The 22558-nt window shown below is 48.9% G+C and overlaps 1 protein-coding gene across 1 annotated transcript in view; it reads left to right on the top strand.

The window, feature by feature from the left end:
* The window catches only part of ALPL (alkaline phosphatase, biomineralization associated), a 38845-nt gene extending 37140 nt beyond the window's left edge, over positions 1 to 1705 (top strand). The window contains exon 12 of the mRNA XM_087701796.1: positions 451 to 1705. Within this exon, the coding sequence (XP_087557922.1) occupies positions 451 to 719 (269 nt within the window). The 3' untranslated portion in view covers positions 720 to 1705. The remainder of the gene's footprint in view (positions 1 to 450) is intronic.
* Positions 1706 to 22558: the final 20853 nt, after the last annotated feature.

The following is a 22558-nucleotide window of genomic DNA, read 5'->3' as shown; positions in this document are numbered from 1 at the left end:
TTACCTCACACACAGCACTGGCATGCATAAGAATATGATGTAAACTTGTTTTTTAAAAGGCATCTTTGGTTTGCGTTAAAACAACTTCAACACACGCAATGTTCTGATTGCACCACAAATGCAGTAGTCATCCTTACCTTTGACAGAGGCACTGAGTTTTATAAATATGAGCTTGATAGTGTAGAATAATCATATCCAAGGACCAGTGGTGGGTTTCAAAAAATTTTGGAACCTCTTCTGTAGGTGTGGCCTGCTTTCCGGGTCCACTGGGGGAACCTCTTCTAACCGGTTCGGTAGCTTTGACGAACCGGTTCTACCGAATAGGTGCGAACTGGTAGGAACCCACCTCTGTCCCAATGCCAATGGGCACTGGGTCTGTATCCTGCCTTCCTTCATCTTCCTCCCCCCTCCCTCTGGGGAATCACCCACCTTCTCTCTCTCCCTCCACAGCCGATGCCAACTACCAGGCACAGTCAGCCGTCCCGCTGCGCATGGAAACGCACGGAGGGGAGGACGTGGCCGTCTTCGCCAAGGGCCCCATGGCTCACCTCCTCCACGGGGTCCACGAGCAGAACTACATCCCCCACGTGATGGCCTATGCAGCTTGCATTGGCGAGAACCAGGCACACTGCCAGTCGGGCACGCCAGGCAGCCACTCTGGATCCGTCCCTCTCATTTCAACCGTCTTCTCCATCCTCCTGCTCCGAGTTTTGTTCTAAAGCCTCCAGCTCTTCGGATTCTCCGGATCGAGACTTTTTTGGGGCTGTTTTGAGATTTCCAGCCTCAAACTACCCTCAAGGGGTTTCTGGCTTCAAGGAGGGGAAACCACATTGGACGATTTGGCTTATTCCCCAAGGAACTGCTCTGCTTTGCCCTGGGACAGAACGATCCGTGGCGTCAGGATCGGTGCCAATCGAAGCAGCTGGAAAAGCCGGGATATTTCCCCCCCCTCCCGAACCCCTCTTAAAGGAAGAGAAGGGCTTGTCCCATCGGGCCAGGAAGGAGCATGTATGTCTGGATCGCCTCAACAGTCATTTCCGGGCCTTGAAAGGTTCTACCTGGGCCTCAAACTCTTCCAAAGCCAATTCAGAACAGAAATATAATAAGGGTGTCCCATTTCCCTGCCATCCTGTTTGCCTGCTTTGACCCACTTTCGCTGTAAGTGAGCCGTGATGGCGCAGAGTGCAGTATTTGCAGGCGCCTTCTGCTGACTGCCGGCTGCCTGCAAATTTGGCAATTCGATTCTCACCAGGCTGAAGGTGGACTCAATCTTCCGTCCTTCCGAGATGGGTCAAATGAAGACCCAGATTGTTGGGAGGGGAGGGGGGGAGAGCAAGAGGCTGACTGTCAACTGCTTAGAGAGGGCTATAAAGCACTGTAAAGCGGTATATAAGTGCTAAGTGGTGGAACTCAAGAGACAATCACATCCACATCAGCCGCGCCTTAATTTGAGCCCCAAAGAATTTTCCTAGCAGCTTCCAAGTGTTCCCTCCACCCCTACCCGAAGGGAGGGATTCACAGGAAATCCTAGGCAGGGGTGATCCAGGATACGAAGCCCATAAATTACCAAAACCCATAAAAAGAAGATCTGTGCCTCACCCCAGCTGCTGGAACAGAACAGTCCTACGTAGCAATTCTGCAGGCTTTAAAACATCTCGCCCTTTTCATCCCCCCACCCTCACTAGGAACCGTGATTTAAGCACACAATCTGAAAAACAGAAAAACTTATTGCTGCCGGGGAAGGAATCAAATGAAGCGAGGAGGGGGCAGTAGGTACCATCCTAATAAGCCAGGGGTGGGTAGTCCCTGGCGTGAACGCTGGCTCTCGTTACGCAGCATGGTTTGTAAACGCCTCGGCTTGCCGATTAGCACAATGCACAAACCCGGTTAACTGTGTGCAGCTTATTCAGCAAACCCTGGTTAAAGGAGGCAAAAATTTGGCTTCGTTTGAGAGGTGGACAGAAACGACTGCAGACTCCACCCTGGGCAGGTGGCGCAGTGGTTAGGGTGCAGTACTGCAGGCCACTTCAGCTGACTGTTATCTGCAGTTCAGCGGTTCAAATCTCACCGGCTCAGGTTGACTCAGCCTTCCATCCTTCCGAGGTGGGTGAAATGAGGACCCAGACTGTTGGGGGCGATATGCTGATTCTGTAAACCGCTTAGACAGGGCCGAAAGCCCTATGAAGCGGTATATAAGTCTAAGTCTAACTGCTAAGTCTAACTAACTTACAAGGGCTGCGGTGTAAACATTTATCGGGGTGGAGAGCCTATTACAAACGGTGTCCCTCCTGGTGCAGAAGGCTGCGTAGAGTTGGCAAATGTGAGTCCGCGTGTCCCAGTGGTGGTTTACGACCGCTACACCCTGGTATGGGCCTACCAGTGACTGCCGGGTACTGTTCCGGTACGATGCTCTGGAGGGCCACCCACCTGTCCGGCATCCTTACCTGTATTTGAGCTCTTCGGGGCTTCCACGCATGCGTACGGCGCCTGCGCGATGCTCCGCTGAGCAGATGGAGCATCGCGGAGCGTTGCAGACGTTAAGTATGCATGCATGCAGGCGTGCATGCTGCGCGCATTCATGTGGTTGATGCCGGCCCCCGTTGCACCATACTGGTTGCAATGGGATCCGGAACCTACCACTGGCGTGTCCACGCATGCTAAAAGAAAGTGCCTAAGTGGGATGCCATAGAGCAGGGGCGGGTGGGAGGGGCGAATCCATCCAAACTGGCTGAATAGCACCTCTAACTGGAGGATGCGGCTGCCCTCCACAAAACAGGGGGGCTAGATTGAAGTCAGACAGGTCTTAGCAATGAATGTCTACCTGGAGGTCAAACTCGCTCTGGCTCTTTACGCCTTGAGCATCTCCTTGTCTTTTACTTTTGCTTTTCATGGGCTATAGGTTCGGGGCAACCAAATGGCATCCATTGTCCCTCAACTGGTCTTTTAACACCATGGAAGTCATTCCCGCAAGCCATGAGGGATGGGCAAGGATTCGCCTTGAGAGGCCATGCGTGGAAGGGGAAGAGGTGGGAAGGGCGGTCCTCTGTGACCATCTCTGAACGTCTCTGGAGGCTTCTGGTGGCCGCAGAGCAGAGGTGAAATGCTACCGGTTCGGCAGAGCTGGTAGTAAAAAATGCTAACGGTTCGGGCGAATCGGTAGCTCCGACGATCAGCAGTGTGACAATCAGCTGTAAAATCACGCGGCATAGCTTAGTGACACACAGCTGATCGTCGGAGCTACTGGTTCGCTCAAACCCTTAGCATTTTTTACTACCACTTCAGGTGAACCGGTAGCATGTGCGCGCGAAGCGAACCGGTAGCGAAGTGAACCGGTAGCGAAGCGAACCGGTAGCGAAGCGAACCGGTAGCGAAGCGAACTGGTAGCAGACTTCAGAGCATTTCACCCCTGCCACAGAGCATCAGGCTAGGCTCCCAGTTATCGTTGGTTGGGTGCAGCTTGACTTCTCACAGCCCTTCCGGTCTTCCTCTTCAGCTTCCTGACTGTTGGGCAGGGAAGGAGTGTAGGGAGCAGAGGTGGGGGCAGCCTCTTTTCCCTCTGCAAGGACAGGACTGTCGCCTCCGCCTGCTTCCTTGGCAGGGCTGAGCCTTAAGAGCACAGGGAGATATTTTCGCTTCCAGACAGAGAAAGCGCCAGACAAGCAGCTTCTTCATCTTTGAGGGATGGAAGGCTTCTCTGCCAAAGGTGCCCAGACCGACTGGCAGGAAGACGGGCACCGTCCACCTTGGGAGAGAGATCTGTGGCAGTTGCTCTCACTTAAAAAAATACAACAACTCTAAATTGATTTTTTTTTCTCCTTTGCTTGCATAACTTTGTTTTTTTTAAAAAATTGAAATTCAGGGAAAGGAGAACTCTGAAATAAAATTATGTTGGACCAGCTGAAGAACTGGCTGTTTTGAAGGAAATAGGCCCTTCCAGGAGCACAAGCGGGGATCCAGAACTAAAGATGTGATTTGGGAAACAGCTGGGGAAAAAAGCGATGGGAAAGCCATCTGCCGAAGACATTTCACAAAGGAGGATTCTTCCGAAGTTTGGGAATCAGCTCCTCTCTCTGGAATTGGAATTGGAATAAGTTTATTTATAGGCCGCCCTTTTCCCTGAGGGGACTCAGGGCGGCTAACAACTTATAGGGAGGGGATACAAACAGTAACATATAACATAACACATAATTAAAAAATAAACAACATTCATTCAACATTCGGGTGGGGGCGGATCAAATCTTTACCCCCAGGCCTGGCGGGATAGCCAGCTTTTGAGGGCTGCGCGGAAGGTTTGAAGGGTGGTGAGGGTACGAATCTCCACGGGGAGATCGTTCCAGAGGGTCGGAGCTGCTACTGAAAAGGCTCTCCTCCGCGTAGTGGCCAGCCGGCACTGGCTGGCAGATGGCACTCTGCTCGCTTGGGCCATCCAGTTCTGGGTGTTGAATCGGGGGCCCTCCTTCCCGCCCCATTCACATGTTGTAAAAGGAGGAGCAGGGAAAGAATTACCCCAAACCCATCCAACGAGAAACAGAGGAAAGGAATAGAAAAACAGAGTTGGAAGGGACCTTGGAGGTCTTCTAGTCCAACCCCTTGCTTAGGCAGGAAACCCTGTACCACTTCAGACAAATGGTTATCCAACATCTTCTTAAAAACGTCACGAGTTGGAGCACCCACAATTTCTGGAGGCAAGTTGTTCCACTGATTAAATTTCTAACTGTCAGGAAATTTCTCCTTAGTTCTAAGTTGCTTCTCTCCTGGATTAGTTTCCACCCATTGCTTCTTGTCCTACCCTCAGGTGCTTTGGAGAATAGTTTTACTCCCACTTCTTTGTGGCAACCCCTGAGATATTGGAAGACTGCTATCATGTCTCCCCTATAGTCCATCTTTTCATTCAACTAGACATACCCAGTTCCTGCAACCGTTTTTTATATGTTTCACCCTTCGGTCCCCTAATCATCTTTGTTGCTCTTCTCTGCACTCTTCCTAGAGTCTCCACATCTTTTCTACATCATGGCGACTAAAACTGAATGCCGTGTTCCAAGTGTGGCCTTACCAAGGCCTTATAAAGTGGTCGTAACACTTCACGGGATCTTGATTCTATCCCTCTGTTGATGCAGCCTAGAACTGGGTTGGCTTTTTTGGCAGCTGCTGGCTCCTATTTAAACGGTTGTCCACTAGGACTCCAAGATCCCTCTCCAAGTTACTACTATTGAGCCAGGTACCACCTATACTGTCCCTGTACACTTTGGTTTTCTTGCCTAAATGTAGAACCTTATTTTTTTCACCATTGAATTTCATTTTGTTAGATAGTGCCCAATGTTCCAGTTTGTCAAGATCCTTCTGCATCTTAAGCCTGTCTTCTGGAGTGTTGGCTATTCCTACCAGCTTGGTCTCATCTGCAAATGTGATGAGTTCCCCGTTTATCCCCTCGTCCAAATCATTGATGAAGATGTTGAAGAGTACTGGGCCTAAAACAGAGCCTTGGGGTACTCCACTGCATACGTCCCTCCATGAAGATGCAGTTCCATTGAGGACTACACCTTGAGTGCAGTTGAGAGCCAGTGGCTGCTCTGCTATTCTCCTGAGGGGGGGGGAGAGTAGGGGGCTGATGGGTTGCCAAGGAGTTTCGGGATGCTTTAATTGTGGAGTGCGTGCAGAGGGGAGATTCAGAAATGTCCCCTTAGAGCAGTGGTTCCCAAACTTGGCAACTTTAAGACTTGTGGACTTCAACTCCCAGAATTCTCCAGCCAGCAGAGCTCTGCTGGCTGGAGAATTCTGGGAGTTGAAGTCCACAAGTCTTAAAGTTGCCAAGTTTGGGAACCACTGCCTTAGAGCCTAGTGGCTTGCAGGTCGTATCTCTCCACTGAAATCTGGGACAGTTTGACACCTGGGCTGACCGGTGGAGAGAGGGAGGGAGGGAGGGAGGGGACACATCGCCTTGCTGGCCCCCAGAACCCCTATTACTGAGGACAAGTGGTGGGGAAACACCCCCCTCCCCTCGTCTGGGGTGCTTCAGAGTTGTTTGCCAAGCCGAGTCAACAACTGCTGGACTCAACAGAGAAGTGTCTGATCTGGCACCTTAATAAATACATGTATTCCTATATTTATGGTTGGTGGTTTTGCCCTCCACAAGCGCAGCCGGGCACAGAACGCTAGTCAAAAGGTGTCAGGAACCGAAAATGACAAATAACAGAGCAGGGGTAGATGCTCAGCACAAAAGGGACATTGCAGAAATGCCTGGATCAGACCGAGGCGGTGAGGGCTTGGATGCAGGCTAAGATTTTTATGGTGGCTTAGCCGTTGCTAGGTTTGGCGACCAGAAAATTGGCAGTTCGAGACTCCAGCACCGCGTGATGGCGTGAGCTCCCATTCCCACTCTATAAAGCCTTAGTAAGGCCACACCTAGAGTACTGCATCCACTTTCAGTCACCCCACTATAAAGAGGATGTTGAGACTCTAGAAAGAGTGCAGAGAAGAGCAACCAGGATGATTAAGGGCCTGGAGGCTAAAACATAGAAAGAACGGTTGCAGGAACTGGGCATGGCTGGTCTAGTGAAGAGAAGGACCAGGGGAAACAGGATAGCAGTCTTCCAATATTTGAGGGGCTGCCACAGAGATAAGGGGGCCAAGTTATTTGCCAATGCATCTGAGGGCAGGACAAGAAGCAACAGATGGAAACTAATCAAGGAGAAGGGCAACCTAAAATTAAGAACCACACTATAAAAAATATGTTGAGACTCTAGACAAAGTGCAGAAGGGAGCAACCAAGATGACGAGGGGACTGGAGGCTAAAACATACAGAGAACGGTTGTAGGAACTGAGCATGGCTAGTCTAGTGAAGAGAAGATAACAGCCTACCAGTATTTGAGGGGCTGTCACAGAGAGGAGGGGGGTCAAGCTGTTTTCCAAGGCACCCGAAGGCCAGACAATGGAAACTGACCAAGGAGAGATTCAACCTGGAAATAAGGAAGAATTTTCTGATGGGGGGGAACAATCAACCCGTGGAACAGAAGTTGCCTTTGGAAGTTGTGGGAGCTTCATCCCTGGAAGCTTTCAAGAAGAGACTGGACTGCCATGTGTCAGAAATGGCATAGGGTCTCCTGCTTGGCAGAAGAGGGCTGGACTAGATGACCTACAAGGTCCCTTCCAACTCTGTTAATCTGTTTATGGGGCAGCGCAAGGCGGAGGGCAGGGAGACAGATGCAGGCAGCTCTGGGGGCGCCTCTCCAGCCTCAGCAAAGCCCCTCTGCCCAACAAGAGGGGCTCCCTGGTCCAGAGTCACACAACAGGGTCACATTTCAAGCGAGGAGAAGAACTTCAAGGCTTCTTCATACACCACACTGGTGGTCAAAGGAGGGGGACTTGGGTCTCAGAGAGGAAATGCCAGATTCTGACCGCTCCCCCCCCACCCACCCAGTGAGCAAGCTCCCCCCTCCTTTTTGCTCTGTCTTTAAGTTAGCCACAACCAAATAAAATTTTCTCCTTCTGCTGAAGTTTACTCAGGCTCCTGGCCAGGGAGAACAACGCAACCGCTAATTGGCCAAGAGCCTCAGTGGAAAGTTCAGAGTCCGAGGAAGAAGCTCGCCAGCCGTGGCACCTGGTGCCTTGGCTGGACGGAAGCCCCCAGGGAAACATCTGGGCAGAAGGGAACGGCGCTGGCCCTCCCTGGCTTCGGCAACAGGCGGCCTCATCCGTCTCACCTGAAGAGAGGCCACAGATGTTTCCCAGACAGATGTTGACCAAGGAAAGCCTTGGGGAGGGATTCTTAGTGGACAGCCAATTAAATATGAGCCAGATGTGTGCGGCAACAGCCAAAAAAGCCAATGCAATCCTAAATTGCTTTAACAGAGGGATACAATCAAGATCAAGGGAGGTACTACTACCACTCTATAAAGCCTTAGTAAGGTCACACCTAGAGTACTGCATCCAGTTTTGGTCACCACACTATAAAAAAGACGTTGAGACTCTAGAAAGAGTGCAGAGAAGAGAAACCAGGATGATTAGGGAACTGGGGGCTAAAACATACGATGAACGGTTGCAGGAACTGGGCCTGGCTAGTCTAGTGAAGAGAAGGGCCAGGGGAAACAGGATGGCAGTCTTCCAATATTTGAGGGGCTGCCACAGAGAGGAGGGGGGTCAAGTTATTTGCCAAAGCATCTGAGGGCAGGACAAGAAGCAACAGATGGAAACTAATCAAGGAGAGGGGCAACCTAAAATTAAGAACCACACTATAAAAATATGTTGAGGCTCTATAGACAAAGTGCAGAGAGGAGCAACCAAGATGATGAGGGGACTGGAGGCTAAAACATACGATGAACGGTTGCAGGAACTGGGCATGGCTAATCTAGAGAAGGACCAGGGGAGACAGGAGAGAGCAGTCTTCCAATATTTGAGGGGCTGCCACAGAGAGGAAGGGGCTCAAACTATTCTCCAAAGTACCTGAAGGCCAGGCAGGGAACAATGGATGGAAACTGACCAAGGAGAGATTAGAAATAAGGAGAAATTTTCTGACAGAACCATCAAGCCATGGAACAAAAGTTGCCTTCGAGAGTTGAGGGAGCTTCATCCCTGGAGGCTTTCAAGAAGAGACTGGGCTGCCATCTGTCAGGGATGGTGTAGGGTCTCCTGCTTGGACTGGGGGGGGGTTGGACTAGATGACCTACAAGGTCCCTTCAAACACTGTTAACCTGTGTCTGGATTGGTCAGGGAGGGTTACACTTTCAAGATCCTTTGCTTCAATTGGTGGTTATCTCTCATTTCGCTCTTCTTGGTCACTTCCAGACCCCTTCGCAATTGCGGCCCTGAAATGAAATTCCAGGTTGATTCTTCTTCTTTCTTCTTCTTCTTCTTCTTCTTCTTCTTCTTCTTCTTCTTCTTCTTCTTCTTCTTCTTCTTCTTCTTCTTCTTCTTCTTCTTCTTCTTCTTCTTCAAGATGCCCCCAACAAGTCAGATTCTGGGGAGAAACGCATCCCTCCACATGCCTTAATCCCAGGTCGTGCAGGCGGGCACAGACACTGGCACAAACCCCAAGCCACACAAGTGTCCTCAGATGCCACTCAGGCCCCTCCGCCCAGGTGGCTGTGGATGGGTGGGCAGCCTCAAGAGGGGCCCCTGGTTGCACTTCCCCTCCTGCCTCCTGGTGGGCACAACAGGGGCAGGGAAGGAAGGGCACGCCAGATGGGCAGATGTCCTTTGAAGCATAAGATGCCACAAAGGAACCTCTGGGCAGCTGCTGGCTCCAATTCTTGCCAGGCCCCACAAGCAGGCCACCGGGGACAATGGGTCCTCCCTTCCCGGCCTCAAATGCCTTGTGGTTATCGGTCAGTTTCCATCACCAGGTCTCCTGACCCAGACAAACCAGCCAGCCCTGTGGACCAAGGGACAGGCCAGAGTGGATCGGCTTCCCTGTCTGCCCAGTTGAATGTCAGGTCTGCCAACTAGCCTGGCCACCGACCCTCAACTGTGGTTCGTTTTTGAAACGTTTTCCCCTGCAGAAACACTGCAGAGAAGAGCAACCAAGAGGATTAGGGGACTGGAGGCTAAAACATAGGAAGAACGGTTGCAGGAACTGCAGGGATGAAATGCTACCGGTTTGGGCTGGTTCGCCCGAAACGGTAGTAAAAAATGCTTAACAATTTTTTAAAAAAGGTTCTGATGATCAGCTGCGCTGCGCAATGGTAGGAACTTTCTTAAAACTTTTTTTAAGCATTTGGGGTCCGTTTTTGCTCCCAGGAGGCTTCCCTGAGGCCAAAAACAGGGGATTGGGGAGGGGTGCTGCGAAAGAAAGAAAGGGAAGGAGGAAGGAAGGAAGGAAGGAAAGAAAGAAAGAAAAAAAGAAAGAAAGAAAGAAAGAAAGAAGGAAAGAAAGAAAGAAAGAAGGGATGGGAGAAAAAGGCAAGGAAGGGAGAAAGAAAGAAAGAGAAAGAAAGGAAGGAAGGAAGGAAGGAAGGAAGGAAGGGATGGGAGGAAAAAAGGCAGGGAAAGGAGAAAAAGAGAAAGAAAGAAAGGAAGGAAGGAAGAAAGGATGGAAGGAAGGAATGGGAGAAAAAGGGCAGGGAAAGGAGAAAGAAAGAAAAAGAAAGAAAGAAAGAAAGAAAGAAAGGGATGGGAGAAAAAAGGCAGGGAAGGGAGAAAGAAAGAAAAGAAAGAAATGAATGGGAGGATGGAAGGAAGAAAGAGAGGGAAAAAGGAGAGGGAGGAAGGAGCACAAACATGGCACTAGATTCAGCTTCAGAGGATGCCTTGAAAGATCACAGCAATCCAGGACTCGAAGGGACCTGGAGATCATCTAGTTCAACCTCCTGCTCCAGCAGAACATTGTTAGTTTGTCTTATGACTCCCCCCCCCATGACTACATAGCCACACCCACCCAGTCACATGACCCCTCCCCAAACCACACCCATAGAACAGGTAGGAAAAAACTTTACTCAGGAACAGGGTATGTCTAGTTGAATGAAAAGATGGACTAGGGGAGACATGATAGCAGTCTTCCAATATCTCAGGGGTTTCCACAAAGAAGAGGGAGCCAAACTATTCTCCAAGGCACCTGAGGGTAGAACAAGAAGCAATGGGTGGAAACTAATCAAGGAGAGAAGCAAGCTGGAATTAAAGAGAAATTTCCCAACAGTTAGAACAATTAACCTGTGGAACTACTTGCCTCCAGAAGCTGTGAATGCTCCAACACTGGAAGTTTTTAGGAAGATGTTGGATATCCATTTGTCTGAAGTGGTGATGGGTTTCTTGCCTAAGCAGTGGGTTGGACTAGAAGACCTCCAAGGTCCCTTCCCACTCTGTTATTCTATTCTAGAACCTTTTTTAAAAAATTGGCTTTTTCAACCTCCAGAAATGGGATGAAACCGAGCCTTTCCTGGCAGATGGCACCCAAGGCAACAATGTGCGGCTTGGAGGGAGAGGCTAGCTAGACCACGGGCTGACCACCAGGAGCCTTGGCCAGCTGGGTTGGCAGCCAGAGTTGGGGAAAGGTTTGCTCAGCGGGAGGGTTTGGATAAATATTTATCTCCTTGGGGCAGGTGCCCCAAGGAGGTGAGAAAGGGCCAAAAGTCTCCTGTCAAACCCCGGCAAGATTCAGGTGAGAGGAGGAATTTGATGCCCAGATAAGAGAGGAAAACAGAAGTGGTTCCCCAGGTGGCAGTAAAGGGGCTGTGCCAATGCTGGCACCCAGCCTGCTGCCCGGGAGTAGAGACCAGTGCCCCTTCCAAAACCAACCAATCAGGTCATCGTGGAGGGCTGGCAAAGCTGGATACAGAAAGCCTCTGTCTTCCCCAAGCCACCAGGCCAGGCTACCCGGGCGCTAAGAATAGCAACCGGGCAGGAGACAGGGAAGTGCCCTGAAAAACACTTTCTTGCAGATTTGCTCTTTGCGGAGCCAAGTACCAGCTCTCTTCCGGTGCCAGAGCAGCAGCACGTGGCACATCAGGTCCTGGCATTTTGGGGCGAGCTGGAGTTATCTTCCCCTTGGCAGGTTTAATACAGGGGTGCAGATTTGGTTTCAGAGAGCTCAAACAATAAATAAAGCAAAAATAGAAAGCAGCCACAGGTGGTTTTCTTTCGATTTTCTTCCTCATCAGATTTCTGTCTGAAAGGAATATCAATCCTTCCGTTCCCCACCATCCAGTCAGAGCTGATGAAGCTGCTTGGATGAGAAGCGAAACGTCTTCAAAAGAAAAAAAACCAGAAAGTCGAGGTTGCCTCCTGAAAAAAAACACCTTTAGGTCTCACCAGATTTGTTGACCAGGAATAAAACAAAGTGGGTTGTTCATCACGGTGGGAGCTGCAGGAAGGACAGGCCTGAGGGCAGGAGATGAACCCGAATCAAACTTCCCTTGGATTGAAATGAATGACCATGGGCTCTCTCCTTCCTTCCTTCTCCATCTCTCTCCTCTCTCTCTTCTTCCTTCTCTCTCTCCTCTCTCTCTCTCCTTCCTTCCCTCTCTCCTCTCTGTCCTTTCTTCCCCCTTTCCTCTCTTTCCTTCCTTCTCTCTCTCCTCTCTCTCTTCCTTCTCTCTCTCTCCTCTCTCCTTCCTTCTCTCTCTCCTCTCTCTGTCCTTCCTTCTCTTTCGGCTCTCTGTCCTTTCTTCCCTCTTTCCTCTTTCCTTCCTTCTCTTCCTTCTCTCTCTCTTCCTTCTCTTTCTCTCCTCTCTCTCCTTCCTTCTCTCCTCTCTCTCTTTCCTTCCTTCTCTCTCTCCACTCTCTCTTCCTTCTCTCTTCCTTCTCTCTCTCTCCTCTCTCCTTCCTTCTTTCTCTCCCCTCTCTCTTCCTTCACTCTCTCTCCTCTCTCCTTCCTTCTCTCTCTCCTCTCTGTCCTTCCTTCTCTTTCCTCTCTCTGTCCTTTCTTCCCTCTTTCCTCTTTCCTTCCTTCTCTCTCTTCTCTCTCTCCTTCCTTGTCTCTCTCTCCTTCCTTCCTTCTCTCTCTCACCTCTCTCCTCTTTCTCTCCTTTCTCTCTCTCCTTCCTTCTCTCTCTCCTTTCTCTGTCCTTCCTTCCTTCCTTCCTTCCTTCTCTCTCTCTCTCTCTCTTTCTCTCTCTCTCTCTCTCTCTTTCTCTCTCTCTCTGCTAACCCTCAAGGTCACTGTGCCTTCTTCTTTCCTGGCAGTTCCTGCCAACAATTCACAATATTGGAGTTACTGCAAGGCCTTTCCCAGAAAAACCAAGCTTCTAAAAAAAAAAGAATAACCCCAAACCACTTGGCAAGTGACAATATGGAAAGCATCTTACAGCCAAGTGTGGGTAGGATTCCCCCCACAGGACCAGACGAACCCCCCACCCCCAACTCTCAAGCCCAGAATTGATCACCTCACATCCACAGCCTCTTTTCTTCCCTCAAACCTCCGGGACGAGAAAACGCTACACTTTAAAATTAAACATCTGGCCCTTTTACAAACACAAGGCAACCACTGGCTTGGATCTGATCCCTCTGGAAGGGCTGCCATCCCTGGGATTGACAGAGCGTGCCTTGAAATATTGGTTTATTTCTTTGCCCCTCACACATTATTAAGCTGGAGAATTTCCTGCCTGAGGTGTGTGGTGATGGTTACATATTTAGACGACTTTCAAGGTAGAATACCTGAATCTCGCCAGAGCTGTTGAGGGATGCCTTACATTAGTGTCCCTGTGCTTCAGGGGCCCCTCCCCTTGAAAAACAGGGATGGGGGAATCGGATCCTGCCCATGGCTTCTGCAGGGGAGGGATGGGGCTGAGGCAGGAAGGATCTCCTCTTGGTGCTATTTTCGCTGCGTTGATCCCAAAGGCATCAATGTTGACATTGTTAGTTGTGAAGTCGTGTCCGACCCATCGTGACCCCATGGACAATGTTCCTCCAGGCCTTCCTGTCCTCTACCATCCTCCGGAGTCCATTGAAGCTCACTGCTTCGGAGACTCCATCCAACCACCTCCTTCTCTGCCGTCCCCTTCTTCTTTTGCCCTCCATCGTTCCCAGCATGAGGCTCTTCTCCAGGGAGTCCTTCTTTCTTCTCATTAGGTGGCCAAAGTCTTTAAGTTTCCTCTTCAGGATTTAGGACCTTCTAAAGAGCAGTCAGGGTTGATCTCCTCTAGGACTGACCGGTTGGATGGCCTTGCAGTCCAAGGGACTCAGTGCGGGAGTCTTCTTCTCCAGCACCAGAGTTCAGAGGCCTCCATTCTTTGACACTCAGCCTTCCTTATGGTCCAACCTTCACAGCCATCCATTGCAACTGGGAAAACCATCGCCTTGACTAGACGCACTTTCGTTGGCAGGGTGATGTCTCTGCTTTTTGTTAGCTGTCTAGATTTGCCATGGCTTCCCTCCCCAAGCCTCTTTTAATTTCTTGGCTGCAGCCCCCATCTGCGGTGATCTTGGAGCCCAGGAAAATAAAATCAGTCACTCCCTCCATTTCTTCCCCATCTATTTGCCAGGTATTGAGAGAGCCGGATGCCATGATCTTCGTTTTCTTTTTTTCTTTTTGAAAATTTTTAGGACAAAAAAACTTTTACAAATGTTTACCTCCCCCCTGCCCTCCCCACCTGAACCCCCCCAACCTTTCCACACACCCCGACTTCCCAGAACAAATACAGGGTATAAATCTTTAACAAAGATGTTCTAAAATAAACTTAAAGAAAGTTAGTATCATTTTTCATTTGAGCTTTAACTCCTCTTTGCTAGGCTAACTCTAAACAGATTATATCATTCCTTGCTTCTTCAGTCATAAACTATCTGGAATTTCTTAGTCCTGTATTTATTTTGAATATAGTCAATCCATCTTCTCCACTCCAGTTTATATTTCTCATTTGAGTGATCCTTGAGATATGCTGATATTTTAGCCATCTCGGCTAGGTTTGTTACTTTTAATGTCTATTCTTGAATCGTAGGCAAATCTTCCTTCTTCCAGTATTGCGCCACCAACAGTCTTGCTGCCGTTATTAAATACAAAATCAAGTTAGTCTCTATAACAGTACAATCAGTAGTTATACCTAACAAGAATAACTGAGGGGTAAACTTTATCCTTCTTCATTTTCTTAATGTTGAGTTTCAAGCCCTCTTTTGCACTCTCCTCCTTCACCCACCTCAAGAAACTCTTTAGTTCCTTTTCGCTTTTTGCCCTGAGAGTGGTGTCATCTGCATAGCTGAGGTTGTTGATATTTCTCCTGGCAATCTTAATTCCAACTTTTGATGCGTCTAGCCCCTAAAGGTGGCACACGGAGCCATTTCTGAGGGCATGGGAGGCATTGCTCTGTCACTTCCAGTGCGTATGCGCACACTAGCCAGCTGATTTTCAACCTTAATTTTCGGCCTCGATTTTTGCCCGTTTTTCACCCTCCAGAGAGTTCCCTGAAGCCTCCTGAGGGAGAAAAACGGCCCAAGGCACAAACCAGAAGTTCTGGAAATGGGGGCTTCCCTGAAGCTTCCGGAGGGAGAAAAACGGCCCAACGCGCAAACCGGAAGTTCGTAAACAGACTTCTGGTTTGCGCATTGGGCCGTTTTTCACCCTCCTAAGGCTTCAAGGAAGTCTCCGGAGGGAGAAAAATGGCCCAACAGGCAACCCGGCAGTTTGGGAAATGGAGGCTTCCCTGAGGCCTCCAAAGTTTGAAAAATGGCTCAATGCACAAACTGGAAGTTCGGAAACAGACTTCCGGTTTGCATGTTGGGCCATTTTTCGACCTCCCCAGGCTCCAAGAAAGCCGTGCGCGCATGCGCGGGGAAGCTGGGGGTGTCACGCACGCTTGCGCGGGGGGCATTAAATTATGGGGGTGGGCATGTGAGCGAGTGTGTGTGCTTTTGGTACACCGAGGTGAAAAAAGTTTGCCATCCCTGGTATAAGGGACCGATGCTGAGCTTCCCACAATAGCAATAGCAATAGCAGTTAGACTTATATACCGCTTCATAAGGCTTTCAGCCCTCTCTAAGTGGTTTACAGAGTCAGCATATTGCCCCCAACAATCCGGGTCCTCATTTTACCCACCTCGGAAGGATGGAAGGCTGAGTCAACCTTGAGCCGGTGAGATTTGAACCTCCGAACTGCAGAACTGCAGTCAGCTGAAGTAGCCTGCAGTGCTGCATTTAACCACCGCGCCACCTCGGCTCTTAGGCAGAACAAAGGCAGAACAAAGCGAAAAGTGGCGAGTTCCTTGGCATTTCTAACTGGGTGGGCTCCTTCCCTTCAGGTAAACATCAATTTGCTCAGCACGAGGTAGATTAAAGGGGAAAGCACTTAATCCCAACCGGTAACCCAGGCAGAGAGGGGGCGCGGGGGAGTGGGAAGTCGTCGGAGGGATGCTCATCACTTGAACGCAGAAAGCACAACATGCCTTTCTTAAACGGAGGGAGCGGGAGCCGGTGGAGGGCCGGCGCCCAGGGTGGCCGCTTGCTGGAAGTCTCCTTGTATCACACACCACAAACCCCCCCTCTTCCAAAAAAGGAAAGGCAAGAAGGGGAAAAAGGAAAAAAAAGAACAGATAATGGTAGGAACAAATTGTTTACAGCTTGAAATGACTAAAAAGTTCTCCTCGTCCCAGCTGCGGCCAAGCTGGAGAGCTCTTGATGGAGGATCCATTTTCCCTCAGACGACGGTTCTCAGGGTGGCCTGGAAGACTCAGGCGGGCCGCGCCCCCCTTACCCTTCCTGTTTGAGATTTGTTTTCACAAACTTTGAGCGGATCAAGTTCAGAGGGTAATGGGGAAATTTGGCTGGAGATCTTGCAGAGGCAATCTGCTGGGGGAGAGAGAGAGAGAGAGAGCGATCCAATAACACAATGACCCTTTTGTCCCCCACACTCTACCCCGTGTCCTTCACATCCCCTCTTTTATCAGAAAATAACAGCACCCCTGGCGTTGGAAATGGCCCTCCGGAAAGACAGCATCTGCGCCATGAAGCATCTTCCTGCCTCCCAAGATTATAGAGTTGGAAAGAAATGTCCTTCTGGGATCAGTTCCAAGTGGGGGAAAAGACTCTGGAAACATGGAGGCTGCTTGGAAAGATGGTTTAATGGTGGACAGGATCACATGGCTTGAGCTCCTGAACAGAAAAGGGGGAATCAGATGCTCCAAAGATGTTGGGTGAAGAAGAAAAAAGAGAGACTGAGATGCTGAAAGTCCCTGGTTTTATGCCCACTCTGGCCTTTGATCTTGCTCTTGTATTCTGATGGGTTGTCAGGCACCCAATGGGGCCATGCAGGGGCAACTTTTAGGTTGTGCTTTGAGTTCAGGTTTGGTTCAGCATTGCTTCTTCCCAGGTGCCCTGTGGTGAGTTTCTGTAGAAGGCTAATCCTATCTTTGTTATGTAGAGTAGATGGGCTCAGAGCCCCTAACGGCTCATTGACAAAAGTGGGGGCTATTAAGAGTAACTCTGTTTTCCTGCCTAAAACATGTTTCTCCATTTCTGATCCAGGGAAATATAATATTCTGCCTTTTCAATATTTCCCAGGATATTTCATTATTTCTAGGAGAGGCGTGGCGTGGGTGCTAACTTCCTACAATAGGAAGTGATTCCCACCCTGCCTCCCACTTATCTCCACTTGCTTCCCCGCTAAGACAACACTCCTTTAATTATTTTTTAATTAATAGGTGGAAATGATGAGGCGCTCCGCTTCCTTCCTCAAGCCTTTCAGAATTTAGAATAACAAAGCTGGAAGGGACCTTGGAGGTCTTCTAGTCCAACCCCCTGCTTAGCAGTGGTGGGATTCAAAAGTTTTTATTACCAGTTCTGTGGGCGTGGTTTGGTGGGCGTGGCATGGCTTGATGGGCATGGCAGGGGAAGGATACTGTAAAATCCCTATTTCCTCCCCACTCCAGGGGAAGGAAGGATACTGTAAAATCTCCATTTCCCCCTCACTCCAGGGGAAGGATACTGTAAAATCCCCATTCCCTCCACATCAGTTGGGACTCAGGAAAATCCCCATTCCTTCCAGATCAGCTGGGACTCGGTGGGCAGAGAATAGATGGGGGCGGGGCCAGTCAGAGGTGGTATTTTATTTACCGGTTCTCCCGACTACTCAAAATCTCTGCTAACGGTTCTCCAGAACTGATCAGAACCTGCTGAATATCACCTCTGGTGCTTAGGCAGGAAACCCTACACCCCTTCAGACAAATGGTTATCCAACATCTTCTTAAAAACCTCCAGTGTTGGAGCATTCACAACTTCTGGGGTCAAGTTGTCCCACTTATTCATTATTCTCACTCTCAGGAAATTTCTCCTTGGTTCTAAGTTCCTTCTTTCCTTGCCTGGACCCCTCTCAGGCGTGCCAGAGAGGAAGGTGTAACAGGAAAGACGGAGCTGCAAACCCTGTTTTAAAGATATTTCGAGGATGTTGGCTCCCTCTGCCAGATCATTCCCCAAAACAAATACACGAAGCATCCTCTCCCACGTCCCTACTCCTGGGTTGCTCCTGTCCCCAAAGGTGATGTCATCGCAAAGCTGGCTCACTTTCTACGCAGAGTCCCGGCAAGCTTCCTCGGATGTCATCAATTGATTCCCTCCCGTCCCTCCGTCCCCACCTTGCTTGATCATTCCTCATATTTGATGTTGAGATTTTAGAAAGATTGCAGAGAAGAGCAGCAATGATGATTAGAGGCCTGGACGTTAAAACATATGAAGAACAGTGGCACAACTGGATATGTCTAGCTGAATGAAAAGAAGGACTAGGGGAGACAGGATAGCAGCGTTCCAATATCTCAGGGTCTGCCCCCAAAAAGAGGCAGTCAAGCTATTCTCCAAAGCATCTGAGGGCAGGACAAGAAGCAATGGGTGCAAACTAATCAAGGAGAGAAGCAACTTAGGAGAAATTTCCTGACAGCGAGAAAAATTAATCAGCGGAACGGCTTGCCTCCAGAAGTAGGGGGTGGTCCATGGGGGCTTTTAAGAAGAGATTGGACAGAAATTTGTCTGAAATGGTACAGGGGTTGCCTGCTTAAGCAGGGGGTTGGATTAGAAGACCTCCAAGGTCCCTTCCAACTCTCTGGTTCTGTTATTTGTGAATCAGGGAATTGGACAAGCAGAAGTCTGCGGGCATGAGTTTGGCCAGACATAATAAATCAGCGGGTAAATAAGAGCTGGGAATCTGATGGTGGAAGCTTCCCTCTAAGAAGATGGGAACAAGGAAAGTTCCCAAGGGAGCAAGTGTGGATGGATCTCCAAGAGATCTCCAGGAGATCCATTCCTGGGTTCCCAAGTTATTAAGTTTCTTGTAGTGCTGCCGTGGTCGGATGCAAATTTAGTGGCATTTGAATTAACGCAGAGGTCAGCAAACTTAAACACTTAAAGAGCCACAAAGGTCCTAACTGGAAGCTTCTCATTCAATTCTGGAGCCAACCGGAAGTCCACTTCCCCCACCATAGAGTCTCCTCCTAGCATGACCTTCTTTTTCCCCCTCCTGACTGGAAGTCCAGTTCCCCCACCATAGAGTCTCCTCCTAGCATGGCCTCCTTTTTCCTCTCATGACTGGAAGTCCGGTTCCCCACCACCACCATAGAGTCTCTTCCTAGCATGGCATCCTTTTTCCTCTACCTGTCCTAACCGAAAACCCTATCAATTGTGGAGCCAACCAGCAAAAGGAAGCCACAGCAGAGGGATGAAAGAGCCACATGCAGCTCCAGAGCCGCAGGTTGCTGACCTCTGAACTAAGGGCTTTTAAAAGTTCCTTTTCTGGACTTAAAAGAAAATGGAGACTGTGGTTAGGGATGCAGAACAGGCCCAGCTCTGCTTCCACAAAGTGTAATGACTGTGCCAAAGTTCACTGGAAGAGTTTTTTTGGGCCGGCTTGCCAGGCCGCACACCTCCCCAGTGGGAACTGGCCAGGTATGAACTCTCGTCCCAGAATGACCTGTGATATCACCCCAGACGGAAAACGAAGGATCTGGAACAGACGGAAGCTCTCGCTCTTTGCAGGAACCAAGTCTGGAAAAGTTTCCGGACTTCTTCGCCCTGGGAAGGATCACAGAGCTGTCAAAAGGCCATTCAGACGGAGCTGACCTTCCAATAGGGACCCTCAATCAAAGAGACCTCACTGGAAAGATTCGGTTTCCAAAGATAGCAAGAATTTTCCAAACACAGCGAGAGCGTCGGCGAGAGGAAACAGGGAAAACCTTTATTCGTAAAGGGGACAACTGTATCAAAGGGGACAACTGTACCAAAACAAACAAACAAACAAACAAACAATAATAATAATTGATGCAAAAAGTCCTACTGAACCTAAATCAATACTCAACACAGTTCAACTGTTCAACAGCGGCATCAAAATGAACTTTGGATTTAAAAACTGTGCTATATTATCCATGCGGCAAGGAAAAATGGAAAAAAATAAAAGGAATAGAACTGGGGAATGGAAACATAAGGAAAGCATTAGCAAAGGACCGGAAAACTTTTGAATATGTACCACGCTTTACATCCACAAAGTGACATTGACAGGTTGTACCTGCCACGAAAAATAGGGGGCAGGGGGCTATTGCAAATCCATCAAACTGTAGACAAAAAACGAAGTTTGAATGATTATGTGAACCAAAGGACAGAAAAATTGCTGCAGGCTGTGAAAACGGGGAACAGCATAAAAACAACGGAAACAAAGACAGAATATAAGGAAAAACAGCTGGATGACAGATTAAATAGATAGAAAACCAAAGCTTTGCATGGATATTATTTGAAGATGCAGATGTTAAAACACTTGTAATCAAACGACATGCTGTATGTGATGATTGTTTTTTTTTTTGTCTTTTTTGTCTCTCCCCCCCCTTTTTTTTAAACCCTAGGTTATTGTGGTGTCTATTAAATATACAACAGAGAGATGTGTATATGGGGGGAAACGTAGTAGGGATGCACCTGTGATCAAATGACATATTGCATGTGATGATGAGGTTTTTCTTTGTTTTTTTTCCTTTTTTTCTCTCTCTCCTTTTCCCTCTGTTTTTTTTTCTATTGTTATGTGATGTTGTCTATGTAATAAAAAAATAAAATTATTTTAAAAAAATGCAAGTAGACAAATAGGATCCACATTTGGTGGGAAGGTAACAGCGTTCCGTGCGCCTTCGGCATTGAGTCATGCCGGCCACATGACCACAGAGACGTCTTCGGACAGCACTGTCTCTTCGGCTTTGAAAGGAAGATGAACACCGCCCCCTAGAGTCGGGAACGAGAAGCACATATGTGCGAGGGGAACCGTCACCTTATCATTAGCACTTAAGGATCACCAGGGGATTAAAAAGTCAGGAATTTGATGGGGTTGGAAACCAAAGATTCCGTTAAAGAGAAAACCAAATAGCAGGAAAAAGATGAAGAATATGGAGGGGGGGGAAAAACCTGGGAACATTCCTGCATCCGTAATCACAGAAACAAAACTCTCCATTGTCTTTCAAGTCCAGAAAAAGAACTTTTAAAAGTCAACATCCAGTAATTTTGCATCAGACCATGGCAGCACTACAAGAAACTTAAGAACTTGGGAACCAAAAGCTGCGGAGTTGGAAGAGAATAATATACGGAATTATCCCGTTTATTCCACTCTGAAAAGACTGGGCAAGCCAAAAGGACACGTTTGAATTTGAGCGTGAAAGATAAAAGCCAAGATCAAAGCGATTGGGGTCAGCTTTGAAGGTGGGGGGGGGGCTCTAGCCACACGGTCCCTGGGGAATAGCCTAGCTTTAGCAGAAAGGCAGAAGACCACCTTCCGGAGCCAGGACCCCTGGAAGAGACTCCTAAGTGTAACAGGGTGCGAAGAGGTTAATCCTCTAGATAAACTCTTGTTCATTTGGATGGAATTTTTTCCCTTTGGAAGATAAACAGTTATGCCTAGCAGCAAAGGCAGTTTTGCATTCTCTCTGGCCTGTGTATCCCAATTGCGGTTTTCTGCTCTGTGTGTTTCCCCCCCTCTCAATTTTGCGGGTGGGGGGGAATGTCAGAGACATCATTACCCTGAGCAAACATTGAGGAGGGGAAACGATGCCAGGCGAGCCCAACTCCGATGAAGGAGGATATCTGCCTCTCAGATATCTCTCATACCCCAGGAAGTAGTTGTGGTGCCAGCTTATGATGCCAGCACAGGGTGGGTTCCTGCCAGTTCTAACCTCTTCTATAGAAGAGGTTCCACAAATCTACCATGCCGTTTAGAACCGGTTCCAGCTCCCTCCCCCCGCCCGTCTGCACATCATCAAGATGAAGAGCGAGAGGAGGAATTCTGGGAGTTGAAGTCCACAAGTCTTAAAGCTGTCAAGTTTGAACACCCCTGGGATTTTTTTCCTAAAGGGTTAGGGGTACAAGGGTCTTGTAACGTGACCGCTTTAAGACGTGAGTTCTTCAATGCCAGAGTTCCTGAGCCAACATGATTGGAGGAGGAATTCTGGGAGTTGAAGTCCACAAGTCTTAAAGCTGTCAGGTTTGAACACCCCTGGGGTTTTTTTTCCCCCCTAAAGGGTTAGGGGTACAAGGGTCTTGTAACTTGACAGCTTTAAGATTTGAGTGCTTCAAATGCCAGAGTTTCTGAGCCAACATTTTGGTTGCTAAACAAGAGCGTTGTTAAGTGAGCTTCACCACATTTTACAAGTTGGCCACACCCATCCAGTCACATGGCCGGCAAGCCACTCCCACCTGGTCACATATCCAGCAAGCCATTCCCACAAAGCAGGCCACACCTACAGAAGAGGTTCTGAAAATTTTTGAAACCTACCACTGTGCCAGAAGCCCCCAAAAGCAGAGAGAGAGAGAGAGAGGGAGAGGGAGAGGGAGAGGGAGAGAGAGAGGGAGAGGGAGAGGGAGAGAGAGAGAGAGAGAGAGAGAGAGATCATCCACAGTCTGGTGTTCTCTCCCCTCATCAGCCCAGGGGGATTAAATGGGGCTCTGTTTTCCTAAACCCCCCAGTATCCACAAAATTAACAGAGTGGAAAGGGGCCTTAGAGATCTTCTAGTCTAGGGGTTCCCAACTTTTCAGACCTCAGGGACCACTAAATTCATAATTTCAAATCCTGCGGACCACTAATATGATCTGCCTAAAGACCAGCTGCGTGGATGTGGCAAGATGGACGTTTGACTGATTGGGCGTGGCTAACTTGAGGTCCCTCATGTCGTGGGGTGTCTTGCCAGCCTCTAC

The sequence above is a fragment of the Thamnophis sirtalis genome, unplaced genomic scaffold (assembly GCF_051295495.1).
Source record: "Thamnophis sirtalis isolate CommonGarterSnake01/CBP01778 unplaced genomic scaffold, rThaSir2_p1.2 scaffold_15, whole genome shotgun sequence".
Lineage (NCBI taxonomy): Eukaryota > Metazoa > Chordata > Lepidosauria > Squamata > Natricidae > Thamnophis > Thamnophis sirtalis.
The sequence above is the reverse complement of the archived record's forward strand: the minus strand, read 5'-3'. Positions and strand labels throughout refer to the sequence as shown.